The 27,251-nt window shown below is 44.6% G+C and overlaps 1 protein-coding gene across 1 annotated transcript in view; it reads left to right on the top strand.

The window, feature by feature from the left end:
* Positions 1-4,361: 4,361 nt before the first annotated feature.
* Positions 4,362-27,251, top strand: part of IL1R2 (interleukin 1 receptor type 2) — a 34,593-nt gene continuing 11,703 nt past the window's right edge. Inside the window, exons 1-3 of the mRNA XM_047068120.1 lie at positions 4,362-4,573; positions 21,352-21,476; positions 22,294-22,558. Coding sequence (XP_046924076.1) covers positions 4,560-4,573; positions 21,352-21,476; positions 22,294-22,558 — 404 coding nt within the window. The 5' untranslated portion in view covers positions 4,362-4,559. The remainder of the gene's footprint in view (positions 4,574-21,351; positions 21,477-22,293; positions 22,559-27,251) is intronic.

The raw sequence follows: 27,251 nt of genomic DNA, 5'->3' as shown, positions 1-27,251 counted from the left end.
GTATGCAGAGAGAGAGGGAGACACAGAATCTGAAGCAGGCTCCAGGCTCTGAGCTGTCAGCACCGAGGTAGATGCAGGGCTTGAACTCAGAGACCGGGAGATCATGACCTGAGCCAAAATCAAGAGTCGGATGCTTAACCAACTGAGCCACCCAGGCACCCCAACGTTTTTTTTTTTTTTTAATCTACTCTTCTCAACCCAAAGGATTGGAATGCTTCAAAAGGTGTTTGATCTGAAGGGGAAATGGACCCCCCAAATGGGGACCAAGTCCATGGAGGTAGACACATTCGTAAGTGGTTGGGGCATGGGCACGCATTGGTTGGGGCATGCCTGAGAGGTGTGCTTGTAGGGGGAGTCATTTGCCACCTCTAGGAGTTGGCTAGCCCTTGAGGGCTCAGCAAGGCCCGGATGTCAGAGCCTCACAATACAGATGTTGTTAATAAAGGTCATGGTTAATGAAGGGGAATGGTTGGCCCTGACTTGGCAGACATAGGAATGGCGTTCCCTGTGGATTCATTTTAAAGTTGTTCTAAAAACACTGTCTCGTCCATAAAATACACATTGGCATGTAACTGCCCCATGCTTCTAAGCTCAACCCCTCCCAGACCAGGTTAGGGGGTGTGACCGTCACCACCCTTTCCCTGTCCAGTGTATGCATTGTTGCACCGAGGCTAGCTGCAGTGGCATGAGGTCATGGGCCACCCACAGGCCCGAGGGGGCAGAGGCAATTGCTTCAATAGCGCTGGATGAAGCACCATGTGTAACCACTGTGGATGTCACTTCCTGGGGAAGCTGGAGTGCCAGCCCATGACAGGCTGCTGAGAAGCGTGGATTCTCCTTTGTGATTAATTTCAGTTGAGGCCCTCCTTCCAGCTGCTGAAGGCTGCTGAGCCCAAGTGCTGAGCCTGCTTGTGACGACCTGCCCCAGGGGCGATGAGTGTGCTGGAGGGGTCGGGGCTCTGCATGAAGTGTGCGTGCCTGTCGCAGGCCAGGTGTGTCACTGCGCAGGTGGGGTCACTGTGAGGCCGTGCATTATATAACATGATACACAGATGAAAAGGCGATGGTACCCCTGGGGCCCTGCAGGATGACTCAGGCCCCGTCACCACTTTTCAGAAGTGTGTCAGCCGAAAAAGCAAAATTTTCTATACGTTACTAAGAGATTATTAGAAGGCAGAGAAAGTTCTCATGACTCAAAAAAAGAGCTGTGTGGGAACTAGAAGCCATTATGGAAACTGGGGCTATATTAGGGTGGGCCATGGTTGGGGTGTGAGTGACGGTGGCCAGGAAGGCCGTTTGACCTGAGACTTACAGTCATAAAAGGCCGGGGATGGTGACTTGGAAGTTTTATCTCCAAATGAGTTTTATAGATTGCCTTTATTGTGGGTATTAAAAAAAACAAAACAGAACTGGGAGCAAATTTTGTGCTTGTACATGGCTGAACAATCGTCTCCTGAACATGCCCATGTCCCAATTCCTGAAACCTATGGTTATGTTGCCTTCTATGGCAAAAGGGATTTTGCAGATGAGATTAAGGTAATAATCTTCAGGTGGGGAGATTATCCTGGTGTATTTGAGTGGGTCCCAAATATAATCACCAGCGTAACTCACAAGAGGGAGCAAGGAACACATAGAAGAAGGTCATGTGATGATGGGACCCCGGGGGGAAGGTGAGGGTGCTGGAGACCTCAGTGAATCAATGAGGACAACCTCTAGAAGTGTATTTTCCCCAGGAGCCTTCAGAAGGAGCTTAGCCCTCGGAGACCCATGCCACGCGTCTGACCTCCAGAACTGTAAGAGAATTAATTGGTGTTGTATGGAGCCACTGGTTGTGGTAATTTGTTACAGAAGGAACTGGAAACCCACACAGAATGCATTTGCTTCTTTTCACAGATGAGTTAGAAGCCCATTTGCAGTCAATAGTTTAGTTTGTTGGTTTGTTAATTATGTATGGGGATGGGAAGACTTTTCTCTTGCCTCTGTGAATAAGGCACAAGAGTATTTTTCTGTTATTGGTCCACTGACCAGAGCAGGCCTTGGAATGTTCAATGACCCTGGGGGCTTGGTGACCATATTGTCTTGAATCCAAATCAAGGATAAGAATGAGTGAATTTATGAGGATAATTTGACAGAGGCCGTCCCATCAAACCAGGGACAAATAGTCTCTGCTATAATCCATGACACAGTGACCAACACAGATTCTTTGCTCCCTCAAACTCCCTCCTCACTTTTCTGTACCCTCTGGCCTCTACATCACAGGGCAGGTTGGAAGCTTGCCACAGAGGTTTTCAGAAGATTGCTGTCGATTTCTGACCCCAAACAGACTTTGGAAAGGGCTGGGTTCGAAAAATGAAGACTCATTGCTTCAATCCTTGCAATAAACATCCTGGGTGACTTTCACCTCAAACCTCAGAGGATTTCGAGATACTATAGAACATTCTGTGCCTTGTCCATTTCCCATCAGTTGGTGGAGAAATTGAACCAAACACTCTAGTGATAATGAGGAGGGGGCAGTGTAGACCATGGATGGGAAATGGAGGGATATGGGAGGGTCGCCATTTTTCCATGAGTACTTTCAGTGACGGTTGGGTCTGAGGCATTAATTCCTCAAAGGGCTATTCAAACAATTCTTGTGGCTCCATGATCACACTTTCCCATTGAAGAAGTGAGGTTATGTAAATTCCTCTTTATGGATCACAAGATCAGCAGTTATACTTGACCAAAAGCAGACTGCATGGTTTCACTTCTTCTCTTTGGCTATATTAAGCTGTGGGCTTCCCTGTGCTATTTACCAAGTAGGATCCCAGCCAAGGCAAGGTTAGCTGAGGCTGGTATGTTTGGTTGACCACAGAGAGAGTGAGGACAATACTCAATTATTTGCATACCCTTCATCCTGGGATGATGAGGTATTTGGGGAAATTTCCCTGCTGGGGTGAATTTACACCCTTGAAATTACTTGGCTTGACTCAAAATGTATAGCTCACACGTCAATCTAACCATGTTAAGATTACAGAACAAAACCAAACGCTCCCCCTTCAACTGGTCATTGGAGAAAGAATAAGCATGGATACAGTGTAACCTTTACTCTTTGCCCAAGAAACTCCATTTTGGGGGTATTACAGCTTCCATCATGAAATTACATAAATTAATACAGCTTCCTCACCTGTGGTCTCCTTAAGTGCCTGGACCTCAATTTGCAACCACCTCTAAGTTTCTATCTAGGTCCAACATTGCATTTTTCTCAGATTTTATTTACCCAATTTGAGCTGTGGTTCCCTGAAAGTTATCTTCCTTGTTAGCAAAAGGATAAAACAAGGGCCAATGGGCCTTTTTAGCTTCGAGCCATTTGTTCTGGATATGAAATCCCTAAGACTTCTCTAAAAGCATTTCTCTATCTGCCTTTTCACCTGTAAGAACCTGAGTATCTGAGTAAATTAGACAGAATGTGTCATTAAGGTTAGTAACATGGATTTTTAAGGACGTTTGGATAAATGTTTTTTTCCATCCACCAACAGGGGGATCCACATTACACCTCTGCCTACACTATGCAACTTGGCCCAACAGGAGGTCTTGGGGACCCAGAGGGTTCATGTTCTGGCCCCATGCCTTGGTCCCGGCCAGATTTTTACTCTTTCCCATGTGGCTTCGTGTTCATATCAAGGAGGGCACTGGACCCTGGGGTATGTGGAGGGGGCAAGGGTGATGGGGTGGGTGTTCGTAAGCCCATCTGGGCCAACAGCAAGCAGTGAAACTATCAGGGGCCCTGTGCATCTGAGGATTTGCAGCAGGTCCCAGTGAGTGGGCAAGCTCCTGTGGCAGCCACTGGTCTGGCTTACCGCCTCTCTTCCTCCACTCCCACCCCACATGACTCCCTCCTCTCTAACTCCTGGTGGCTGATGAAGGGGATAGAGAAGCCATCAACATAACCTTTGGGCCTGTTAGAGGGAGTTAGGAGACATTTGTTTTGTACAGACATGATTTAGGACCGAATTTCCATTTCCAGCAGACAAACTATTCGGTTTGACAAATTCCACAAATTGTAATAAAGATTTGGAAAGTCACCCCCTTCCTTCACTTAACAATTAGAAATCATATAAGACTGGGACACGGAGGACTCAAAGCTTAACTCTCCTTCTATCCCAGAAGGGTTCCATGGGGACAGACATCAACTCTCTCACCAGTTAAAGCCCAGAAGACCTCCTTTTCTCTTTGATGGAGCCATGGTCAGGCAGAATACACATCACTTTAAAACCACCTCTCAGCTGGAAGTACGTAAGTTTTAGCGAGTCACAAAAAAATAGGGAAACTTACACACAGTTTCCTTGGCCACTTCCCCAACTGAGTGATCATGCACCCAGCACCATAAGCCAGAGGGTGCTCCCTGGTAAGGAGGGAAAAGGTGTGTTCACAGCCACTCAGTCAGAGAGAGTGACACAAGCCCTATTAGGAAATCCTTGGAGGACGAGGATATAAATCCCTGCCTGGACTGCTGAGTTTCCACTGAAGGTAAAAGTTGGGCCTGGCAGCCTTCCCCAGGCAAGAAGCAACAAAGTCAAAGAATGCAGGGCTGCAGGTAAGAGGATTTTGAGAGTGTGAGGGTATGAGAGCGAAGGAGAAACAGAGAGAGTGAGAGAATGAGAGAGAGAGGGAATGACAGAATGAGAGGGAGAGAGAGAGAGAAATCTGAGGCGTCAGGACCCTTGAGTTCCATTTCCGAATGGAGCCTCAAGCAGATTTCCTGATGTCTCTGGGTGCCTTCCTGGGTGACATTCCTCATCTCTTTGATCTTCACTTGTGTGAAGGTGACCTTGACCTTCTTGGGCTTCAGTTTCTCTGTCAAAAAAGGGCTGGATCAGAGGGTCTCTGAGGATCTTCCATGTTTCCAAGCAACAGGTAAAATTGGTGCAGAATCCAATAAAAGGAAATTCATAGTTGTAGACAGGTCACCTCGGGGGAGGCTGTGCCTAAGAGGCTTACACTGAATTCAGAGGCTTTCTTCTTTGGAAGGTTGGGGAACTTTCTAGTAGGGCATGTTTCCTTTTTAAAAGTGGGTGTCACTCTTCTAACACTGGGGCTTTCAGAGCCGGCTGAACACCAGGACTCTGGGTTGTCTTGGAGGAGTAGCAAGCAGATAGTGGTGGTAAAGTGTGAGCTGTGAGGCTAAAGGGTCTGTGTTCGAGTTCTGACTTTGCCTCTTACTAGTTGTATGATGTCACACCTGTGTCCATAACATGACTGTCTTTAAACCATTCTGTACTCTAGTGAATAAGGAGTACAATTTGGATAGAGATCATCTATCCAGTGGCCAGCAGCTGGCCAGTAATCAATAGCCAGGAAGCATTAAGCTTACCTTTATCCCTTGCTTCATTCTCGTGAAATAATAAAACTAGGTACTATTTTTAAAATAAAGTTAATTTTTATCCCCAATTATAATGAAATACATTGCACAATTTACGTTTAGCCTCTCAGTGCCTCAGTTTCCCCATCTGTAAATAGTGACCTTGGTGAGGAGGATCCCAAGGTAGTGGGAAGAGTAAATGAGTCTGAATCATGGGAAGCGCTTGGAGCAGCCTGGCACACCGTGTGTGCTGCTGAGATGTTGGCTCTCACTCTTTGGCATTATCTCCCTTGAATCCCACACCTTTGGAGGCCTTGGCTCCTCATGGAACCCCAGTGTCCTCAGAAGCTCCCAGCTCTGCCATTAGTGTGGTGTGGTCAATCCTCGTCTCTGTCTGGGTTTCCTCTTCTATAAACAGACAGTTGAGTGACCTGACTTGTCAAGGCCCCGCCCCCCCCCCCCCCCCCCCAGCTGCTCAGGGCCTGCGATGGGATGCTGCTTCCTGCTCCTCAGCTCACCCCATCCCACCCAGTTCACCCTTGCCCTGGCCCATCTCTCTGAGGTCTGCCATCTCAGGGGGGGCAGTGGGTTCCATCCCACCGGTTCGGTGTGGTATTCCCACACACACAACTGACATCTCATTACAGTCACATCTCATTACAGTCTTGTCCATTTCCATTGCATTTTCCCACATTTTAGCTTCTTTGGTTACCCTAAGAGGCAAGCAGGAAACTTGGGTAGGGTCAGAGGAGCTGTGAGGATAGTCTCTGCTCCATTTATTTCCAGCTGCCAGGGAGCACCTCCCAAGTCCTGCCAGCAGGTGTCCCCTCAACCTCCTGGCTCCCACTGGACCTCACACCCCAGCTGTTGCACGGCAAACTACTGTGTGATTAAGACCCTCAGGCCCTGTTCCTCCTCCTCTGCTAGCCACGGACAGGCTAGCAGAGTCCGTGTCACATAAAAACGCAACTGACAAATGGCAGTTGTATGGGTTTAGGTTGCCTTTTTATGTTATCATCAGCTGCTTTCCTTATGGGGGTACATGGTCAAGACAGAGCCTTTGGCCAGTGCTTCTCAAACCTGAGGGTGTACCTGTACCCCTGGGGTTTAGTAAGCACAGACTGCTGGATCTACTCAGATTTCTGATTCAGTACTTGTGTGCAGAATGTCTGAGGACTTGCATCTCTGAGCAGTTCCCCAGTGATGCTGATGCTCCAGGTCTGGGGACCACACTTTGAGAACCACTTCTTTAGGCAACAACAAGAAGTTTTACACCCAGTGCAAACTGACCAGGGAGTTGTTTCAGGACAACAACATTTTGAGGCCATTTTCAAAACAGCTCTCAGAGACCCACTGGGTTTGACATGAGTACCAGAGGCCGGAGGTCTTAAATAGGAGAATTCTTTTAACGGATGGACACATAATCACAGCAGGAACAAGAGGTATCTTAGTGTCTGAATCTTGACCTCAGGCTCCTATCAATTTTGTTCTTCACTAATGAAGGAACATTGCTTAACATAGGAAGGGGGTGGCAAAGGGCAGCAAAAAGATGAAAGGAATATGGAAGCTTCTGTGGCCAGGTGATGGGCCAAACCCAGTGGGGTCACAAGGAAAATGATGATGGTGCTGTTAATACTCTAGCATCTCAGAGACCCTACTCCAGTGGTTCTCAGCCCTGGCCAAGTGTTAGAATCAGTTGGGGAGCTTTTAAAAATCTCTGTACCTGGGACCAATTACATCATTAACGTCGGGGGCTGGGACCCAGGCATTAGTAGTGTTTAAAGTTTTCTAGGGGTGTCTGATGGCTTAGTTGGTTAGGTATCTGACTTTGACTTAGGTCATGATCTTGTGGTCTGTGAATTCGAGCCCTGCTTTGGGCTCTGTGCTGATACTCAGAACCTGGAGCCTGCTTTGGATTCTGTGTCTCTCTCTTTCTTCACCTTCCTTGCTCACACACACACTCTCTCTCTCTCTCTCTCAAAAATAAATAAACATTAAAAGAAAAATTTAAAACTTTTCAGGAATTCCAATGTATAACCAAGGCTGAGAGCCACTGCCCTATTCTGTCCCTTATACTCCTTACTGTCCCACCTCTATTAACTATTCAGGGACTAGCTCAACTTCAAACTCTGTGTTCTGAACCTGTAATTTATCTGATGAATCTCAGATTAGTGGGCATTTGACTCACCAGTGGTGTGAATAGGAGAGAAGTCTGAGAATCTGTATTAACCTCCATCCAAACGTTTCTGAAACATACTTTGGTTAAGAACCTCTGTTTCATATTGAGCATAAATAGTTTCCTAAACATGAGGAGGCAGATGATTGTGATATTTGATTGCAGGGCCAAAAGAGCCCAATTTAGAACCTTGATATTATCTTGCTATGTGACTTAGACATGTACCTTAGTTTCTGGACATTAGTTTCACTCATCAGATGACAGGGATGGGTTAGGGAGCAGAGGTTCTTTGCTGTTGTTAAGGATCTCTGGAAAGTATTCATACCACCCACATTTGTCATGAAATGTCAAGGGGAAATTCAAGAATACGTGGACTTAATTGGGGATTTCAGGCTTGAGTATATTCACAGTCCAGGCAGTAAATCAACTCTGTGAGTCTGTGAGTGATAGGGCTTGTGGCCAATTGGAATAAGGTTGTCCCTTGGGAAAGAAATTCAGTGAAAAGTAATACCAACATTCTGGCTGAATTATGCTTACTCACAAGCTGAATTGGCCCGGACCCTAGTTTGTGATTCACGGACTAGCTTTGACAACTTCTGACAATACGATCACATACACCCTGAGTTATGGCAAATCCTGGCCCCACCACTTTTATTTGTTTTTCCATAGAGGAGTAAGGAACTCTTCTTGTAAGCCTCCATGTCTTCATCTCTAAAACAAAAATAATAATATGTAGCTCATTACATGTTGGGGAAATTAAAAGAGCTTTGCCCACTGCTTGGCGTATATTGATGTTCAGTAAATGTTAGCTAGTATCACCATCTTCTATATCATCATCAGATTATGTGATTCTGACAGCAAAATTTCAGAAACCGCTCTGAAAGCCTGGAGTGATCAGGGCATGGGAATTTAATATAAGCTGTGCTCTCACTCCATGTAGACCTCTGCCTACTTTATTTAAGGATGAACCAATCTAAAGATCAATGCTTCTCAATCACCTAGAAATCTCGTTAATATGCCCGTAATTCTGATGCCTGAGTCTGAGGTGGGGCCTGCGATTTCACCTCTCTTCACAAGTGATGCTGCTGGTCATGGATGACGCTTTGAATAGCAAGGCTTCAAAACATTTGGGACAAGGTTTTGTTACTTGGGAGCAAGGAAGAAGTGAAAGCAAAGCTGTGGATAGTTCCTGAATTTTCTAGAGCTAATATTCATCAGAATGTTTTTTTAAATGTCTGTGGTAAGCAGAATCCTAAGACGACCCCCACTGATCCAGGTCCTTGTATATCCCCTCCCCTGAATGAGGAGGGAATATAAGAATGTAATGATTAGGTTTACCTTGTACCACAAAGGTGAAAGAATTTTGCAGGTGTAATTTAAGACCCTGACTAGCTGACTTGAAGTTGATCAAAAGGAGTTTTCCTGGGTGTGCCTGATACAACCAGGTAGACTGTATAAAAAAAAAAAAAAAAGTCTAGAGGTCAGAGTCAAGAGGTCAGACATACATGACGCAACATCCGATATTGTTCTATTGGCCTTGAGAAAACAAACTGTCATCTTGTGGAGGTGGCCATGAGGCCGGAAATGGTGGGTGGCCTCTAGCTGCTGAGAGTGGCCTTGGCTTACAACCGGCACGAAAGTGGGGATCCCAGTTGTACAATCAAAAGGAACTGACTCCTACCAAAAACCGCTTGGAACAGGACCCTGAGCTTTGATAGTCTGCTAGACCCTGAGCAGAGACTTTATCCAAGCTGAGACCAGACATCTGACCCACAGCAGTATGAGTAATGAATGGGTGTTATTTTAAGTCACCAAGTTCATGGTATCTCTACACAACAATAGAAAACAATTACAATTGTTTTCTTTGGTTGCTGTGCATATCATTCCAAGTTAGAGATAAACCTAAAACATCTCAGTAGCTTAGTACAACACAAGTTTCTTTTGCTCATGCTATCTCATTGTCATTGGTCAGCTGTGTGAGACTGTGGACGGCTCGCTGTAGCCACTTGAGGACATTTTCAAAAGAGAATTCATGAAGACCATCTGTTAGATTGTTTTGACATGAGTGCTGGGGTGGGAAATAGATGTTTCTCCTACTTAACAGAAGGAGAAAAGACATGCAGAGACAACTGAGTGGATCCATGGATGGAAGTAGATAGACCTCAGCCTCCTATCAGGATAACCTGATCATCCTATGTGGCCGCCGTCAATAAACAAGGGCTCAGAGAAAGAGTGCTGGAGGGTAGGCACCAGAAATGAAATGCTTAGTGATCCATATCCTTCCTACTTACTTTACATGGCTATAACCAGTCATGTGACTATGCCTAACTTCAAGTGTACAGAGAAGTGAAATTCTGTGTGTATCCAAAGTAGAAAAGTTCCAGATATTGGTCCGCGTGAGTCTGTCTACCACAGCATGTTGCTCAGGTTGGGAGGAAGCAGGATTTCAGACCGTCCAGCTTCATAGATCTCTTCTTGACAAGGCAGCTGGGCATCGCAGGGCTGAAAACAGCCAGAGGGGTTAGTGTGTGAATGGAATGCTTGACCCCAGCCACAGAGGACAGCAAAGGACTCCCTGGTGAGACTTTTTGGGTCTGTGGAAAACCCAGTAAGTCTGGGCTTTAGTGGGCTTTCTCATGGCAACGGATTTCCCCAGAGGGTATAGATAAAAATCATTTGAGTTTTTAAAAAAAATTTTTTTTTTTTAACGTTTATTTATTTTTGGGACAGAGAGAGACAGCGCATGAACAGGGGAGGGGCAGAGAGAGAGGGAGACACAGAATCGGAAACAGGCTCCAGGCTCCGAGCCATCAGCCCAGAGCCTGACGCGGGGCTCGAACTCACGGACCGCGAGATCGTGACCTGGCTGAAGTCGGACGCTTAACCGACTGCGCCACCCAGGCGCCCCTTGAGTTTTTTTTTTTAAATGTTTTATTTTTTTTTTGAGACAGAGAGAGACAAAGCGTGAGCAGGGGAGAGGCAGAGAGAGAGGGAGACACAGAATCCAAAGCAGGCTCCAGTTTCTGAGCTGTCAGCACAGAGCCTGACGCGGGGCTCGAACTCACAAACCGTGAGATCATGACCTGAGCCGAAGTCGGATGCTTAGCCACCCAGGCACCCCAAAATCGTTTGAGTTTTTAATTGTTTGTTTTTGCTTGACTTTTCTCTGCTCTCATGGACATGGTGGACACAGGGCCAGGGAAAGCTGCCACCTTCTGTGACCCTCAGAGGACAAGCCATCCTGGCTGGGCACATTTTCCAGGGAGTAGAAGATGATCTTTCAATGCATAAAGAGAAAAACCCACCTTTTTTGACAACTTAATTTTGGAAGGAACTCTTTCTAAAATATATGTAGCATGGTGAAACTTTATACTCACTACAAATTGATGCTAAAAATTGTACCTTTAATCACTATTTTGATAAGAATCTCATTTGGTCTTGAGGCCCATTTTCATTAGGAAAATGTCATCCACATCTTGCTGGCTCACATTTGCCTCTCTTGGATTTATTCAGTCTCTTTTGGGTGGAGCTCAGGCTTTCAGAGTTTCTCACCTCCTAGCCAGGAAGGAGTCTGACAATAGGGAGGCCATGTCCTCAGGGCAGGATGGGAAGGGTGACAGTCCACACCTGATGGCCTGAAGACTTCACTGGTTTCCATGGAGATGTCTCTGGATGGGGTGGTCATGTAGTGTCCTGCTGAATCTACTGCTGAGTTCTGTGTCTGGGAAAACCCATGGTCTGATCTTGCAGCTGGGTCAGAGCCATGACAATGGCCAACTTGGGTCTACTGTGCGCCTCACTGGCTCCATAGGTTCTCTGTGTCTTGGCCATAGCCACGTTTCTCTCCTGGCTTAGACTGGCCACTTGTGCAGATTATACTCAGAATATTTAACAACCAGCAGAGATGAACGGACATCAACCAACTGGAATGGATGCTGTACTATTTGTTGCTGAACCAAGAGGATCTCAGGGGAGCCCCAGAAAAGCCATAGTAGTAGAGGGTGAAGAGCTCAGGGCTTAAGGATGTGGAATTTACCACCTGTTGGGGGTATGTTTCCACATTTGGCCACACTGCTCCTCATGGACTGAATATCTGGCAGTCTTGGCTTCAAGTCACCTCGTCTTTCATCATGTCAGCTCCATAGTAGTCCAGATCTCAGTTTACCTCCTATTCTCCACTGGAAGCACAGGGGAATATCTGGATCTCTTCTCCATCAGTGAAGAACTCAATCTAGCAGGGGACTAATGCTTGCATCCCTCTACCTGAACATGCCATGCCATTATTTCCCTTTTTCCTTAGCACCCCCACTTGGTCAGGATGCCTTGCTTTACCATGGTGGGGTTCCTCTGGAGACCCAATTTGAAAGCAGAACAAAAGTTTCTCTGCTCTCAGTTGCTCCCCCACCCCCATCCCTTCTACCGTGTGTCTCAGGAGCATGCCAATATGCCTACTTGCTCTTGTGGTTTTCCTCCTTTCACCCTGGAGCCCCCAAAGCCTTTTCTTCTACTTCCCCTTCCTACCAGGAAGGAATATGTCACATCCACTTCCTTCCCTCCTTTCTGGGGAGGGTTTTGCTCTTCCCTTTTCTTTGGGCTATGGTGGCAGAAGAATTGGAGATAGCAAGGAGAGAATACAATGGAATGTGTCACCCTGACACTGTCAGTCAGGCATAGTGAGGTGGAGGAACCATTGATGTCTGCTCTTAAAGGTCCTTGATTGAAGTACTCTGGTTCTTGCAACTGTCTTCATATTTTTCTTTTCTTTTTTCCTGCATCTCTCTTAATGTTTTTCTGTCTCCTGTGTCATTGGGCCATCAGCTGTCACTCGCTTCTCTGTACATTTTCTTCTACCAGTACAGTCCCTCTTTCTAATTTGCCACCTCGAATCTGCTTTTGATGAAGTGTTCTGGTCACATATTGCTGCGTAACAAAGTGCCCCAGAATTTAGCAGCTTATAACAAACATTTTATTATAATTCACATATTCTGCAGGTCATGAATTTGAGAGGGACTCAGCTAAGCAATTCTTCTACTCCATGTGATTTGATTGGGTTCAAACAGTGGTACTCAGCTAGTGAAAGGACTCTTCTGGAGAGTCTAAGAGGGCTTTACTCACATGGATGGTGTCTTTGAGGGGATTCCTATGAGGCCAGATATAGCTGGAACTGTCAACCATATTCCCTACATGTGGCCTCCTTTGCAAGGTGGTCTCAGAGTAGCTGGACAGTTTACATGGTGGCTGACTTTCCCCAGAGTAAGCATCCCAAGGAAACTAGGTGGAAGCATTCACCCAGCATTATTTTGTTGGTTAGACACAAGTCCCAGGCTGGCCCCATTCAATGGAGGGGAGTTGGACTCCAAGTTGTGATGGCAGAGTGCACAATCACATCATAGAAGACCACGTAAGATGGGAGATACTGTTGTGGCCATCTTTAGAAAATATAATTGCCACTCTGAGAAGTGATAATACTCTATACGCAACCAGAAAGAGGTTCAGTGAGAGAGGTGAAAAGCTCCTTTTGTGAGTAAAATATACATGCCTTTGTGCCAGGATCATATTGCTCTCTTTCAGCTGTTCAGATCATTTTGTCCTTGTTTCCTCTGCCCACCTTATTTCAGATGAATAAGTTCTCTGAATGACTGTGTGGTGTTTATTACATACACTCAGATTACAAGAGGTTGAAAGCCACATTCGGCTTAAAGGGTTTGCTTCCTGTCCCATGCCAACACACAACAAACATTACCCAGTGAGTAGCCCAGTGGAGCTAGAACTCCCATCCTCAGGAGAACTCAGAGGTCTTGAATCCTGGCTCTGCTGTTTTCTGGCTTTGGGACTTCTGCAAGTGAATTGATGAGATTTGGTGGTTATCTGACTAAGGCCCCTTACTTCCTGCTTTAGAAACTGGAGCTGTGCCCACGGCTGGAGCCTAAGTGCAAATCCACACTGACTTTGAATCCTAGGGTTTTACAGCTGAAAGAGACCTGGGAGCTTTCAGCAGCTCAGTCCTTGTATTTATTTTAGAGATGAAGAAACTGTGACCCAGATTGGGTAAATCTCTTAGTGGCTTGCCTAAGATCACATAGCTAGTTAATGGTAGAGTGAATCCAGCTTCCAGAAATCCAGCTTCAATCTCCTGCTCTAATGTGCTTAAAGACTTTACCGCTAAGATGTCGGTCTGAATGAAAGCATCAGAATTCCGTGGTAGGCTTTCAATGTGTGTGTGTGCATGTATTTACAATTGTGTGTTTACATGTTAAACACACTTCTTTTTTTAAAGTTTATTTATTTAATTTTGAGTGAGGGAGAGAGGAAAAGAGAGAGCATGCATGCACGCACAAGCGCTGGAGGGGCAGAGAGAGAGAGAGAGAATCCCAGTCTTTGTGCTGTCAGCGCAGAGCCCAACTCAGGGCTCAATCACACAACTGGGAGATCACAACCGGAGCTGATATCAAGAGTCAGACACTTAACTGACTGAGACACCCAGGTGCCCCAAACATTATTCTATAATATGGATTTAGGCATCAGGTTTATTGATTCCATTAGGTAAAGTTGAACACCATTCTAATGTAGCAACTGGTATTAGGTAAGTTATTGACTATGGTACCAGAAAGTTCTCAGGCTGTGAGAGGGACCCTTAGCAGGAGTTAGTAAGAATGCAGGTGGTGGAAACTCTGACTTCTAACTCAATTCTGCCAGTTGTGTGCTCTTGATAAAGTTACTCACCTCCTGAGTTTTTGGGTCTGCTTCTGTAAAGTGCTGATGAGAGCCACATTTTAAGTGATTTGTCTTTGCCAGCTCTGTGTTGACCTCTTTACATATCACATGGAATCTGACCCTTCTGTGCCACATGCTAGGCTACAGCCATTTTACAGATTAGCAGACTGAGTCTCTCAGAGGCAGTATGATCCCCACGCCCCCCAGTCCCCGCCCCGCCACGGGCCCTAAACCATCCCGCTGGCACACAAGGAAGGCAGGACTCACATTTGCTTTGTCAGACTCTCAAGTCCATGTGCTTTCCACAGTTCTTTCCCGTAGAGACTCCCTAACTCTCAGAACTACTGTGCAATGTTGATGGACTTCTTCTGAGCTTCCTTCTAGGATGGACTCTGACCAATGAGTGGAGCTTAGGGGAAGGCAAATTTACATTTGAAATGACAGAGGTTTCTGTTTTTTTTTTTTTTTTTTAATGTTTATTTACTTTGAGAGAGAGGGAGAGAGAAGTCCCAAGCAGACTCGGTGCCCTCAGTGTAGAGCCAGATGTGGGGTTCAATCCCATAAACTGCTAGATCATGACCTGAACTGAAATCAACAGTCAGATGCTTAACCAACTGAGCCACCCATATGCCCCTAAATGACAGAAGTTTCTGATCATGTGTATATTCCAAGACTGGAAGTGTCCATCTAATGAGGGGTAAAGTTGGCAATCTATGGAGGATGCTGGGTTTGGAAAGACTGTTTGGATGGGCTGCTGAGCTTTATGGCTTCTAGAGCCCCCTCTAGCTCCAGGTTCTGGTGCTTCTATAGAGCAGAGGATGAATACCAAGGCTAAGGATTGTGTTGACTCAGGATTACATTCCACTTTATCATTCCATTAGCTCTGTGGCCTTGGGTAAGTTACTTAATGTATCTGAGTCTATTTCCATTGCTTCATGTTTATAATGGGGATGATGCACTCTACCAGACTCACGAGTTTAGTTAGCCCTCTGGAATTGTTCAGAGCAGAAAATTCCTCTCACACAAATATCAGGTTGGGAGAATGTGAAGCCTGGTGGATTCATACTGTGGGTGCTGAGGGCCTCATGGGTGGAGCTTCCACCCCACATCAGTCATATTCTAGGAGGATGGCAATTATTCTGAGCTAGAGGGGTGGGTCTTGTCAGGGGCTAGCCTGTAAGAGGGCCTGATGCAGGAAGAAGGTGAAGGAAGTGTCTTGGTTGATGGTCCAGCTTGCTGGGGGCTCTGAATGACTCAGGCTTACTGGGAATGCAAAGTGTGAACAGAGGATTCAAATGAGTGGGGAGATGAGTTGGGTTGATTTGTCAAACCTCTTTGCCAATGGTTCCTGGTTGGGGCAGTTGACTGAGCTCAAAAGGTTTGATGAAAAAAGAGTGGTTTCAGAAAGTAAAACATAAAGAAGGCATGTAGCCCTTGGTGGAGCCAACTCTTAGCTTCTCTAAGTTTTCCCTTTGAGATTCAGCCCATCATGGCCCAAAGATGGGTCTTCCTGTGCCATGGCTTCCAGTAAGCATTTCCATCTCCCCAGACCCCACTGGAGTCAAGGACATTGAGGTGCTCTCATTCTGACATGGCCGTGCAGACCAGAAATTGTCCCACCATGCTGCACTGAGTTCCCTGAATTCTGGGGTTGGGTGGGGGGAGTGTGGTGTGGTGGGGAAACTAGTTTCTCTCCTTTCTGTAGACAACCCATCAAGGGTTCTGCTTTAAGCCAGTATACTAAAAAAACAAAAAAAAAGGCTGCCTCAAAATTGATCATGTATTTCTCTGCATCTGAAACTAAAGAATCTTCTTATTCCCTAAGCTCTTAACATCCTGTGCTTTCCAGAGACTTAGTTCAAAATACTTCTTATTTTGCTTCGGCTTTAAATTTTAAGAATTTCCAAGCTTAACATTGATGCAAATATTTATTTTCCTTTGGGTGTCAAAAGGTTTCATACCACATGCCTGCAACAACATGTGTCAGTTTTTAGGAATTTACTTTAAACTGGAGGTGGCTAAATAGTATGAGTAGGGCCTGATAACTCTTTGACTTCATTAATATTCAAGATCTGTCATCTTTGTTTTGCTTTTTTGGGTGACTGTACTGCCTGACTCAGAGATGGGCAGCTGCCTAAAATCTTTCCGGAACAAGGTGAAGATAGAAATAAAGTTTAATCTTTTCAGTGAATTAAGAGCTATATTAAAATATACTAGAGGGTAACATGTTTAATCCTTTTAAATGCCTGAAGATTGATCTCTGGAGCTATCATTTATTTGCTTATTTGTTCTCAATCTGCTAAAACATGTGTTCCTATATGCATTCTAAAGTATTTAGGGGTGAAGTTTGAGATGTCTGTAATTTTCCAGTGTTCAGGGGAACAATATGTATATGTGTATGTATATGTGTAAGTATATGTGTATGTATGTGTATATGCATGTGTATACACATATGTGTATATATGTATATGTATACCTATGTGTATACATGTGTATATATGTACACATGCGTGTATATATGTGTATATTATATGTGTATATATGTGTGTGTGCATATGTGTGTATATGTATATATGTGTATGTATGTATGTGTGTATGTGTATATGTGTGTGTATGTATATATGTATATATATATATGTATGTATATACATGCTTATATATGTATATACACACACATATATGTGTGTGTATATATAGGGAAGGAGACAGAGAGAGAATGAGAATAAAGCAAAATGTTAATAATTGGTGAGTCTCGTGAAATACATACTGGTGTTATGCCATCCTCACTTTTTTAGTCTGTTGGGATTTTCAAAATTAAATTAAAAGGTGAAGCAAACAGCTACATACTCTTAGGCTATGTGTACCATCCATGAGCAGGAGGCTGACACCAGGGATCAAAGGCGGTAAGCGGGGTGCTAGGCTCAGTGCGGGGCCACCAGCTCTTTCCACCGTACTGTGTTCTTTCTCCTTCCTTGAACTCTCCACAAATTGTTGGTCATTTTCTTATTCCTGGCCCTGCTTTCCATCTTATTCTTCGGTTTTCGTACACTGGGTGTAGTGAAACATAGTTGTGTGGAAAAAAAAAATTGTCATTCAAATTCTTGGAATCAGTTGCCTTTAAAATTTCTTTCTTCCAGTAAGAAGGTCAACTCGGATTCAAGAAATGTCAAATTGTCTGTAATTTAAAGACACGTTGAAAGAAAGTAGGGCAGGAGAGGAATGTTTTGCTGCACACCTCTGCAGAACAAATTCTTTTTCCTTTAGGCCTGCCAAAGAATTACTATTTCCCACGCTAGGGCAATTTTGGTTCCAGCCTTTTCCCTAGGTTTTGATTATTAAAAATGATCACTACTGCATGTTTGTGGTTTAGTTGTCTGAAGCCACTTCCTGAAGAGGTCACAATAAAGCAGTTGTTTTTTGCCAAAGTCTTCAGAGGGAAACCAAGGCAATTAATTCCTTTGGCTGAGAGGGCCCTGGAAGGGGGGTGGGTGGGTGAGAGGGGATGGGGAGTACAACATTTTAGGGTTTCATGCCACTGGAACAGGGTCCTTGTTGAAATGTCTCTACTTCTCATCCTGACCAGACATGCGATTTTGAGAAGAAGGTTAATGTCCAAATCGCTTTCAACATGTGAAAAAGAAAGTGAAAGGACTAGATTTCCCTAAGACCCTTCCAGCTCTGTAGCTCTGTGAAGCCTCAGCTGATAACTCCCCCTGGATGGACACAGTCTGACTCTTTGGTGTCAAAGTAATTTTAAACGTGGTTACAAACCACATAACTCAAGGCTAAGCCTGCACCTGTGTCCTGGGAGGTGCTCTCATCCAAAGGGAGGCTGCTCAGCTCCTCCTGCCTTTGAGTTGAATTACTTCTATTTTTTTTAAGTTTATTTATTTATTTTGAGAGGGTGCGTGAATGCACAAATGGGGAAGAGGCAGAGAGAGGGAGAAAGAGAATCCCAAGCAGGCTCCATGTTCAGAACGGAGCCCGCTATGGGGCTCGATCTCACAAACTGTGAGATTGTGACCTGAGCTAAAATCAAAAGCTGGATACTTAACCCACTGAGCCCCAGGAACCCCATAAAATAAGTTTTTTCTTTTAAGTAAATTCTACACCTAGCATGGGGTTTAGACTCATAACTCTAAGAGCAAGAGTTTTTGCTTTACTGACTGAGCCAGCGAGGAAGCTGAGTCAAAGTGACTTCTTAAAGAGTCAGTCAGCAGAAACTGTTTGAAACAGTTGAGTATCAGAAAGAGGACCAGTGAGAACACAACACCTGACCTGTCAGGGCTCCTTCCCCTGGTGTTCTTTTTATAAAGTTTGAAAAGTTTGCATATTGAGATTCAGTTTGCCTATGTATGGCAGGAAGCCCAAACATATTAAAAAAAAAAAAAGGTAGTCTAGGGTGGGAGCCCCATGAAACCACTGAAGGACTCATGTTCCTGTCTTATCCCAGCACTGTCTGCAAGTGGTCTGCACCTTGTGACCCAATATGGTGGCTGTAATCCACCCACCATATCCATACTGAGCTAGCAGGAAGGAAGACCAGTGGAGACTTTTAAGTCTTTTGAGGAGGCTTTTAAGTCGACTTCCCAGGAGGAGCATACATTTCCACCTACATTCATTGACCCAAATTCTGTCATTAGGCCACTCCTAATTGCAAGGGAGGATGGGAAATATAGACTTTGTGTGGGATAGCAATGTGTCACACTAAGAGTCAGGGGTTCTATAATTGGCAAAGCAGGGAGGACAGATCTTAGAGGAGGAAACTAGCAGCATCTGTCATAAATACTATATTTTTGAAGAGTAAGTGCTTTGGAATCAGTAGTCTTGGGTTTAAACTTCAATTCCTGCTTACTTGTTGTGAGATATTGGTCAAGCTATATAACCTCCTTCATCTCTTGTATTATATGATCTGTCAAATTGGCATCATGAGATTCACATCATGGGGGTAAAATGGCAAAACTTATTTTCTCAGTGTTTAGCTCAGTAGCTCACTATTGTATCAGTCCCCGTGTCACCATCTTTGACTTCATCCACTTACTTGGATATGTGGTATTGGTTATACATGTGTATTTGACTCCCTCTTTTTTCAAAGCCTCTCTAGAGAACCAGTGAATCTGGCTGGGACCAGTACAGTTGGGGATGCGAGAAGCTAATGTGTGTGCAAAGAGGGCAAAGCAACTTGGTCAATGTTGTTGTGACTCTTATGCTAATCAAGTTGCCTGGTTAACCTGAGGCTGGGGTTAGTGGTTAAAGTCACGGGAAATATTTGTGTTTCAGAAACAGGTGAAAGATAGGACCACGCAGAAGCAGGAAGAGCTTAGGGGAAACAGCCCTGGGGTAGACACACAGCTAAGGGGAAGATCTCAGGTCATTTCACTGCCCATTCCAGTTCCTCATCACTCAAGGGGGAGTTCAGACTGCAACTCTGAACCCGTGCCTTCGGATGAGGGACGGTTACTAGCATGCAAGGGTACTTCCTCAGTTTGCCAATCCTGCCCTGGCCACTTAAGGTCCATCTGGGTTTACTGTGAGACATTCAGAATGGTATCTGTTCCAGGGACAGGGAACAAGTTAAACTTTAAGGAAATGGGGAAGGGGTGGTGATAGGGAATTTTTTTTTTTTTTTCCTGGATTCACTCATCACTCCCAATTTCCTGCTAGGCTTTTGAGCATAAATAATCTCCAGTACTCTCTGGGACTGGGTATTTTATAGGCCTTGAGGGCTGTGAATTAGACCATGCCTTGGTTCTCAAGACTGTCCCCACCCAGGGGAGCCAACAAGACACGGTTGTGGCAGACGTCATCATTGCTCCCAGGTATTTCCATTTCCAGTGTAACTTGAGGCTCCTCCCACTAGAGGTGGAAGTAATCTCCCCGCCCCAGTGATGGCAGCTTTGGCCACATGACTTGCTTTGGCCAATGGAATGTGGGCAGACCAGCAGTAAGCTAGTTCTGAGCAAGGCTTTGAGCGCTCTTCCCACATTGCGTCCTTTTTTTGCCATCACAGAAGATCATCTCCCAGGAGGTTGTAGGTCCAAGGAAGATGAGAGACACATGGAGGAGACTTAAATCCCACCCGAAGCATGGAGTCAAGCCTAACAGCCCGATCTAGGTCAGCCAACCCCTATCTGATTCACGGACTGTGAGATAGAATCGCTTTACACCATTGGCGTGATCGCCATGGCGTTTGTTTTATGTATTTCAGTCTTGAGATGGATTGTTGGTAGTATAGTTGTGGCAATGGTTGCCTAATACAACAGACCATTACGCTATGGTGTGAAAGGGACTGCAGGGAAATATGGAGACATCTGGTGCTCCAGTCTTGGAGAAGTATGTGGGGAGGAGTACTTTATGAACTTGTGTAAGCTATTCACTATTTGTAACTTATTTTGCTTTTCCTCCTGGGATGCTCTAGACCAGAGAGTTAGCGGTACATAGCATCCATCAGGTACGTCAGAATTGTATGTAAAATAAAAGCTAATCCATAGAGACAGAAGGAAGAGTTCTCCAACAAGTAAAATATAAAGACCTTTTGGCTTCTAGTGATTAAGCCACTCATTCATTCAACAAGTAGAACTTAAGGATATAGTTGTAAATAGGATCTTTGAGTACATGAGCTTGCATTCTATAGGGAGGGAACGTGGTTGATGATGAATGCCACAGACAGCAATAGAGCAGGAAAGGAAAATGTGCAGCATTCACAGAAGGGTGGTGCAGCTTTACACGGGAAGGTCAGGGAAGACCTCACTAAAATGATTTTGAGTAAAGACCTGAAGGTTGGAGAGAGCCTAGGCAGTGGCCACAACCAAGGAAAGAGCATCTCGGTTTGCAGCAGGGAGCACTAGGGCACACTTCAGGAGAGAGAAACACTTAAGATATGGAACACCTCTTCCAAGGCACCTTGTTAGCGCTCTGGGGAGTTGATGTTAGGTATGCTCAGTGAATATAGCTGTTGAGGAGAAAATCCAAAACTTTTGTGTTTTCTTGGTTATAAAGTCTGGGCAAAAAGATTTCCATCTTCAGGTGAAGCCTCCAGAGCCTCCTGCTGGGACCATCGTCAAGGTGTTCTCTCTCTGGGTGTGTGTGTGGCTCCTGGTGACCCCTCTGTCTCCTCCTACAGATTAGGGGGTGCTGAACCTGAGATCACCTCCCGTGTCCTTCAGAAGTTGCTGGAAACAATGTTTGTCTTGTACGTGTTGATAATCGGCGTTTATTCCTTCACCGTTCAGCCTGAGGAACACACAGGTGAGAAATGAATCTTTCAGCTGGAAAGGGCTTGCCTGAAGCTTCTCTGGGGGAAAGCAGTTGTTTATCTAGTGAAGTCTATTGTTTTCAAAAGGCAAGTTGTGACAGATGCTTCCTCCTGCCCATCTCCTCTGTTGCACTGTGCTTGCTCTGGGCATAGGTCATTCCTGCCAAAGAGCGAGCCAAGAAGGTGGTGTATTTGCCCTCAGGAAAAGGTGCCTTTGGATTTTAACCACATGTCCTGTCACAACTAAGCTCTTTTTGTATCTGAACTCGGCCAAAATCCACTTTTATTTTTTAATTTTATTTATTTTTAATTTTTTAATGTTTATTTATTTTTGAGAGACAGAGAGAGACAGAGCATGAGCAGGGAAGGGGCAGAGAGAGAGACACACACAGAATCTGAAGCAGGCTCCAGGCTCTGAGCTGTCAGCACAGAGCCCGACACGGGGCTCGAACCCACAAACTGTGAGATCATGACCTGAGCCAAAGTTGGATGCTTAACCAATTGAGCCACCCAGGCTCCCCCCAAATCTACTTTTAATGATAAGGAGTCAACAAGTGAAAAATATGACCCAACTTTTTAATCATTTTTTCATCTCCATGTGAACCAGATTGAATTTTCCCCACAAAATGTAAATTGGAATTGACAGTAACCCAAAAGTTGTTTTTGGGAGTTTTGAAGTCATTATAACAGGAGGGTTTAATGGGGCCTCCGGGGTGCAGGCCACTTGTTAGGGGCACGCGGCTTCTTCAGAGCTGCCCATCCAAGGAGGTTTTGGATCCAAAGCCTGACTATGATCTCTCTGTCCTTCAGCGGCTGCAGGAAACTGCCAGTTTCTTGGCAAGCATTTCAAAACTGACTTCAAAGTGGAAGGGGAGCCTGTGGTCCTGAAGTGCCCCCAGGTGCAGTATTGGTTGTGGGAGTCTGTCAGCCCCCACGTCAACGTGACATGGCATAAAGATGATTCTGCTAGAACGATTCCAGAGGAAGAAGAGACACGAATGTGGGTCCAGGATGGTGCTCTCTGGATCTTGCCAGCCTTGCAAGAGGACTCTGGCACCTACCTCTGCACTGTCAGGTGAGGCCCCCCAGGACTAGGGTACGGAGTGGAGCTCCTTCCAGAATGCACTTTTGCATGGTTCTTCGGTGTTGACCTGGATTTCAAAATGAGAATCTGCCTTTTGTCCTCTTCACTGTTCCTGAAATACCTCTACCCGAGAGCTTTCCCCAGATACCCTCATGGCTCTTTCTCTCCATTTAAGTCTTTGCTCAAATGTCACCTCTTTAGAGAGGGCTCCCCCAGCCACTTTACCTAAAACAACATTCCTGACACTCTCTCTTTTTACCCTGCTGGTAGTTTTCCTACCTGACACACGTGTGTTCACATATTTAATGTTTGCCTACCCTGTAAGAATGTAAACCCCAGGAGGACTGGGACTTGGACCGTTTTGTTCATGCCTGCATCCGCATGGACAAAAGAAATTGATATAGAAACTGGATGGGACTGTAGGAATGAATTAATCCAATTGCTTATTGTACGTGTGAGGGGACCAAGCTCACTTATGAGGTGCTCCTAGGTGGTGGGTGTGGAGCTGAAACTGGAACCCAAATCTCCTGATGTGGGGTCTACCCCCCTCCCTCTTTGTCCTGTTGCTTTTTTTAAAAGTCGTGGTAACATATGCATAGCATAAAAGTTATCATCTTATCCCTTTTTGAGGGTACACTTCCGTGCGTTAAGCACATTCACATTGTTATGCGACCATCAGCATCCTTCACCTCCAGAATTCTTCATCGTCCTACACTGAAACTCTGAGCCCATTAAACACGAATTCCTCATTCTTCCCTCCAGCTTCTGGCAACCCCCATCTTAATTTTTGTCTCTATGAGTTTGATTGCTCTAAATACCTCATATGAGTGGAGTCCTACAGTGTTTGTCCTTTTGTGACTGGCTTATCTCACTCAGCACAGTGTCTTCAAGGTTCATCCATACTGCAGTGTGTATTAGACTTTCATTCCTTTTCAACATTATTCAATGGAATAATATTCCATTGCATAAATATACCATATTTTGGTAATTATGGTGCTTCTGCCTTTAGGCTGTTGTGAGTGATGCTGGTCTGAACATAGGTGTACAAAGATCTGTTGGAGTAGGGTGTCTGGGTGGCTCAGTCGGTTAAGCATCCGACTTCGGCTCAGGTCATGATCTCATAGTCTTCGAGCCCCATGTCGGGCTCTGTGCTGACAGCTCAGAGCCTGGAGCCTGCTTTGGATTCTGTGTCTCCCTTTCTCTCTGCCGCTCCCCTGCTCATGCTCTCTCTGTCTCAAAAAAAAAAAAAAAAAAAAATCTGTTGGAGTCCCTGCTTTGAATTCTTTTGGGTATATACCCAGGAGAGAATTGGTGGATCATATGGTAATTCTATGTTTAATAAATTTTTGAGAAACCATCACATTGTTTGCCACAGTGCCTCCTCCATTTTACATTCCCACCAGCAATGTACACGGCTTCCAGTTTCTCCTCATCTTCACTAGCACTTATTATTTTCTGGGGTTTGTTTGTTTGTTTGTTTGTTTTGGAAAGGAATAATAGCCATCCTACTGGGTGTGAAGTGTTATATTATTGGGCTTTCGATTTGCATTTCCCTAATGATTAGTTATGCTAAGCATATACCCATGTCCTTTATTGGCCAAATGTCTGTTCAAGCCCTTTGCCTAGTTTTAATTTTCAAAGTTTTTTGTTGTCTTATTTTTAATTTCCTTTAAAAATGGAAAAATAATTAAAATGCAGTGTTATATTAGTTTCAGGTGTAGAGTATTCAGCAGTTCTGTACATTTCTCAGTGCTCAGCACTATAAGTGTACTTTTAATCACCTTCACCTATTTCATCCATTCCCCCACCTACCTCCCCTCTGACAATCACCAGTTTGTTCTCTGTGTTTAAGAGTCTTGTTTGTTTCTTTTGTTGTTGTTGTTCATTTGTTTCTTAAATTCCACTTATGAGTGAAATTATGTGGTATCTATCTTCCTCTGTCTGATTTATCTCACTTAGCATCATGCCATCCAGATCCATCTATGTTGTTGCAAATGGCAAGATTACATTCTTTTTTTGTGGCTGAGTCATAGTCCAGTGTGTCAATGAATCATCCTGTCAATGAATCCTGCCTAGGAAATAGACAATCTCTTACTTCCATAGCAGGGAAATGTGGATGCTTGATTTTACAATAGCTATCAATGCATGGTTTTTCTTTCCTTTTAGTGTAAAAGAATTCTAATGTTTTCCTAAGGAGCACTACTAGGAAAACTTAACAGTGCATTAGAAAAAGAACTGAATTGGGTTAGAATAGTATGGGTGTGAATCCTAGCTTTCTCGTTTTCTAGCTGGTAGGATGTTGGTCTTATTACTTGGCATTTATGGGTTTCAGTTTTCTCCTCTGTAAAGAGAGTTGTTGGGAGAGTTCTATGAAATCACAGCATGTGAAGCACCTAGTTATAGGGAGCACTGTAGAAGACGGTCAATATATACACGAAAGTGCCTTTTCTTTCCTGAAGGCAATGCTTATAGACTCTTGTAGTGATACTATGCAAAAATCAGGGAGATGTCAGCTGAGTGATGTTTGTCTTTTAAAGTTTGTTTTTATGGTTGTTTTAAAAAATTATACCTCATACTCATTTTATTTTATTTTTTTTTTCAACGTTTATTTATTTTTGGGACAGAGAGAGACAGAGCATGAACGGGGGAGGGGCAGAGAGAGAGGGAGACACAGAATCGGAAACAGGCTCCAGGCTCTGAGCCATCAGCCCAGAGCCCGACGCGGGGCTCGAACTCACGGACCGCGAGATGGTGACCTGGCTGAAGTCGGACGCTTAACCGACCGCGCCACCCAGGCGCCCCCTCATTTTATTTTCTATTCTTGTAGAAAAAAAGATCTGAGGGGCGCCTGGGTGGCTCAGTCGGTTGAGCGTCCGACTTCAGCTCAGGTCACGATCTCACGGTCCATGAGTTTGAGCCCCGCGTCGGGCTCTGGGCTGATGGCTCAGAACCTGGAGCCTGCTTCTGATTCTGTGTCTCCCTCTCTCTCTCTGCCCCTCCCCTGTTCATGCTCTGTCTCTCTCTGTCTCAAAAATAAATAAACGTTAAAAAAAAAATTAAAAAAAGAAAAAAAGATCTGAGATTGAGAGGGGCGGTAGAAATCTCAGTGTGGGTCAAAGTTTCGTAGCATGTGAGAGAGTCTACCTGGCTGATCTCTAGAACTGTCTTCCAGCTCTAAGATTGGGCTCCCAATGGATTGAGAATCACCGGCAGTTGCCATAATACCCTTTGGATTTATAGTCACAGGTCATGAAACAGCCCTGTTACTGTGATTTTTATAATCTTCTGATCCAGAACCCACAAGACCTTTCTGTCAACCAGGGTGGGCAAGTCAGTGGCTTAAAACCACAAATGCTTATTTATCACACATGTAACAAGCCAACAAACCCATGTTGGGTTCAGAGACAATTGAGAACCCAGACTGAGGGGGCAGTCACTATCTCAAATGTTGGCTGCCATACCAGAAGGAGATTGCTATTAAAACTTTGGTGCAAGGACACCTGGGTGGCTCGGTTGGCATCCAACTTTGACTCAGGTCATGATATCGTTGTTTGTGAGTTCGAGCCCCACATTGGGCAGCTCAGAGCCTGGAGCCTGCTTTGGATTCTGTGTCTCAAACTCTTTCTCTGCCCCTTCCCAACTTGTGCTCTGTCCTGTCTCTCTCAAAAATAAATAAACATAAAAAAAAAAACAAAACTTTGGTGTAGAAGTGACACACGTATATCTCATTGACTAGAAAGAGTCACATAACTGCACCCACCCACAGTGGGGCCATGACATGTTAATTCCACTGTATGCTCAGGATGGGGGAATTGGACACATTTGGTGAACAACACTAATGACCACCACCCCTTTGCTGTGGGGATGTAACACCACGTGGAGAATGTGAGTGTTGATCAAATCATTCCGCACCCATCTTTCTTTTGCGTCATTTTCACGGAGTGTCTTGCCCAAGGGGAATTACCAGATCAAAAATGTGAACAGATTTGTAACTTTCAATATGCGTAGTAAGTTTGGTTTCCACAGATCCTGCCCTAATTTATGGGTTTTCCCAAAGCCTTACCAGGCTTCTAACCTTGGTTTGACCTCTTAGTTGTTGTACAGCCTTAGGAAATTACTTAATTTCTGTATACCTAATTTTCCTCATCTAAAAATGATATAATAATAATTTCTGCCTCATAGGGTTGGAGAATAGATAATATATAGAGAGCACCCAACACAGGGCCTGGCATGTATCTCCTCCAGGTGCTGGGATGACTCTTTTCAGGTGTACACCCTTCTTTAGACTTGTCCTCGTTTACATTTCTTTTTTCTTATTCAAAAAAATTTTTTTAATGTTTATTTATTTTTGAGAGAGAGAGAACGTGGGAGCAGGGGAGGAGCAGAGAGAGAGGGAGACACAGAATCTGAAGCAGGCTCCAGGCTTTGAGCTGTCAGCACAGAGCCTGACGCAGGGCTTGAACTCACAGACCATGAGATCATGACCTGAGCTCAAGTCAGTTGCTCAACGGACTGAGCCACCCAGGTGCCCCTCCTCATTTACATTTCTTACAATGAGATTATATATTTTTCAAGATGATAGTTAACTTCCTGAATTTCTTTGTGCCTAAAATGTTTGTTCATTCTTTTCCTTTTTTAAACCAGACATGAAATATAATACAGATATTGGCTCTATATATTTGAA

The sequence above is a fragment of the Lynx rufus genome, unplaced genomic scaffold (assembly GCF_022079265.1).
Source record: "Lynx rufus isolate CCGP_SWC_20201006 ecotype Redwood Valley unplaced genomic scaffold, mLynRuf1.p SCAF_8, whole genome shotgun sequence".
NCBI lineage: Eukaryota > Metazoa > Chordata > Mammalia > Carnivora > Felidae > Lynx > Lynx rufus.
This window is presented reverse-complemented; position numbering and strand designations above follow the sequence as displayed.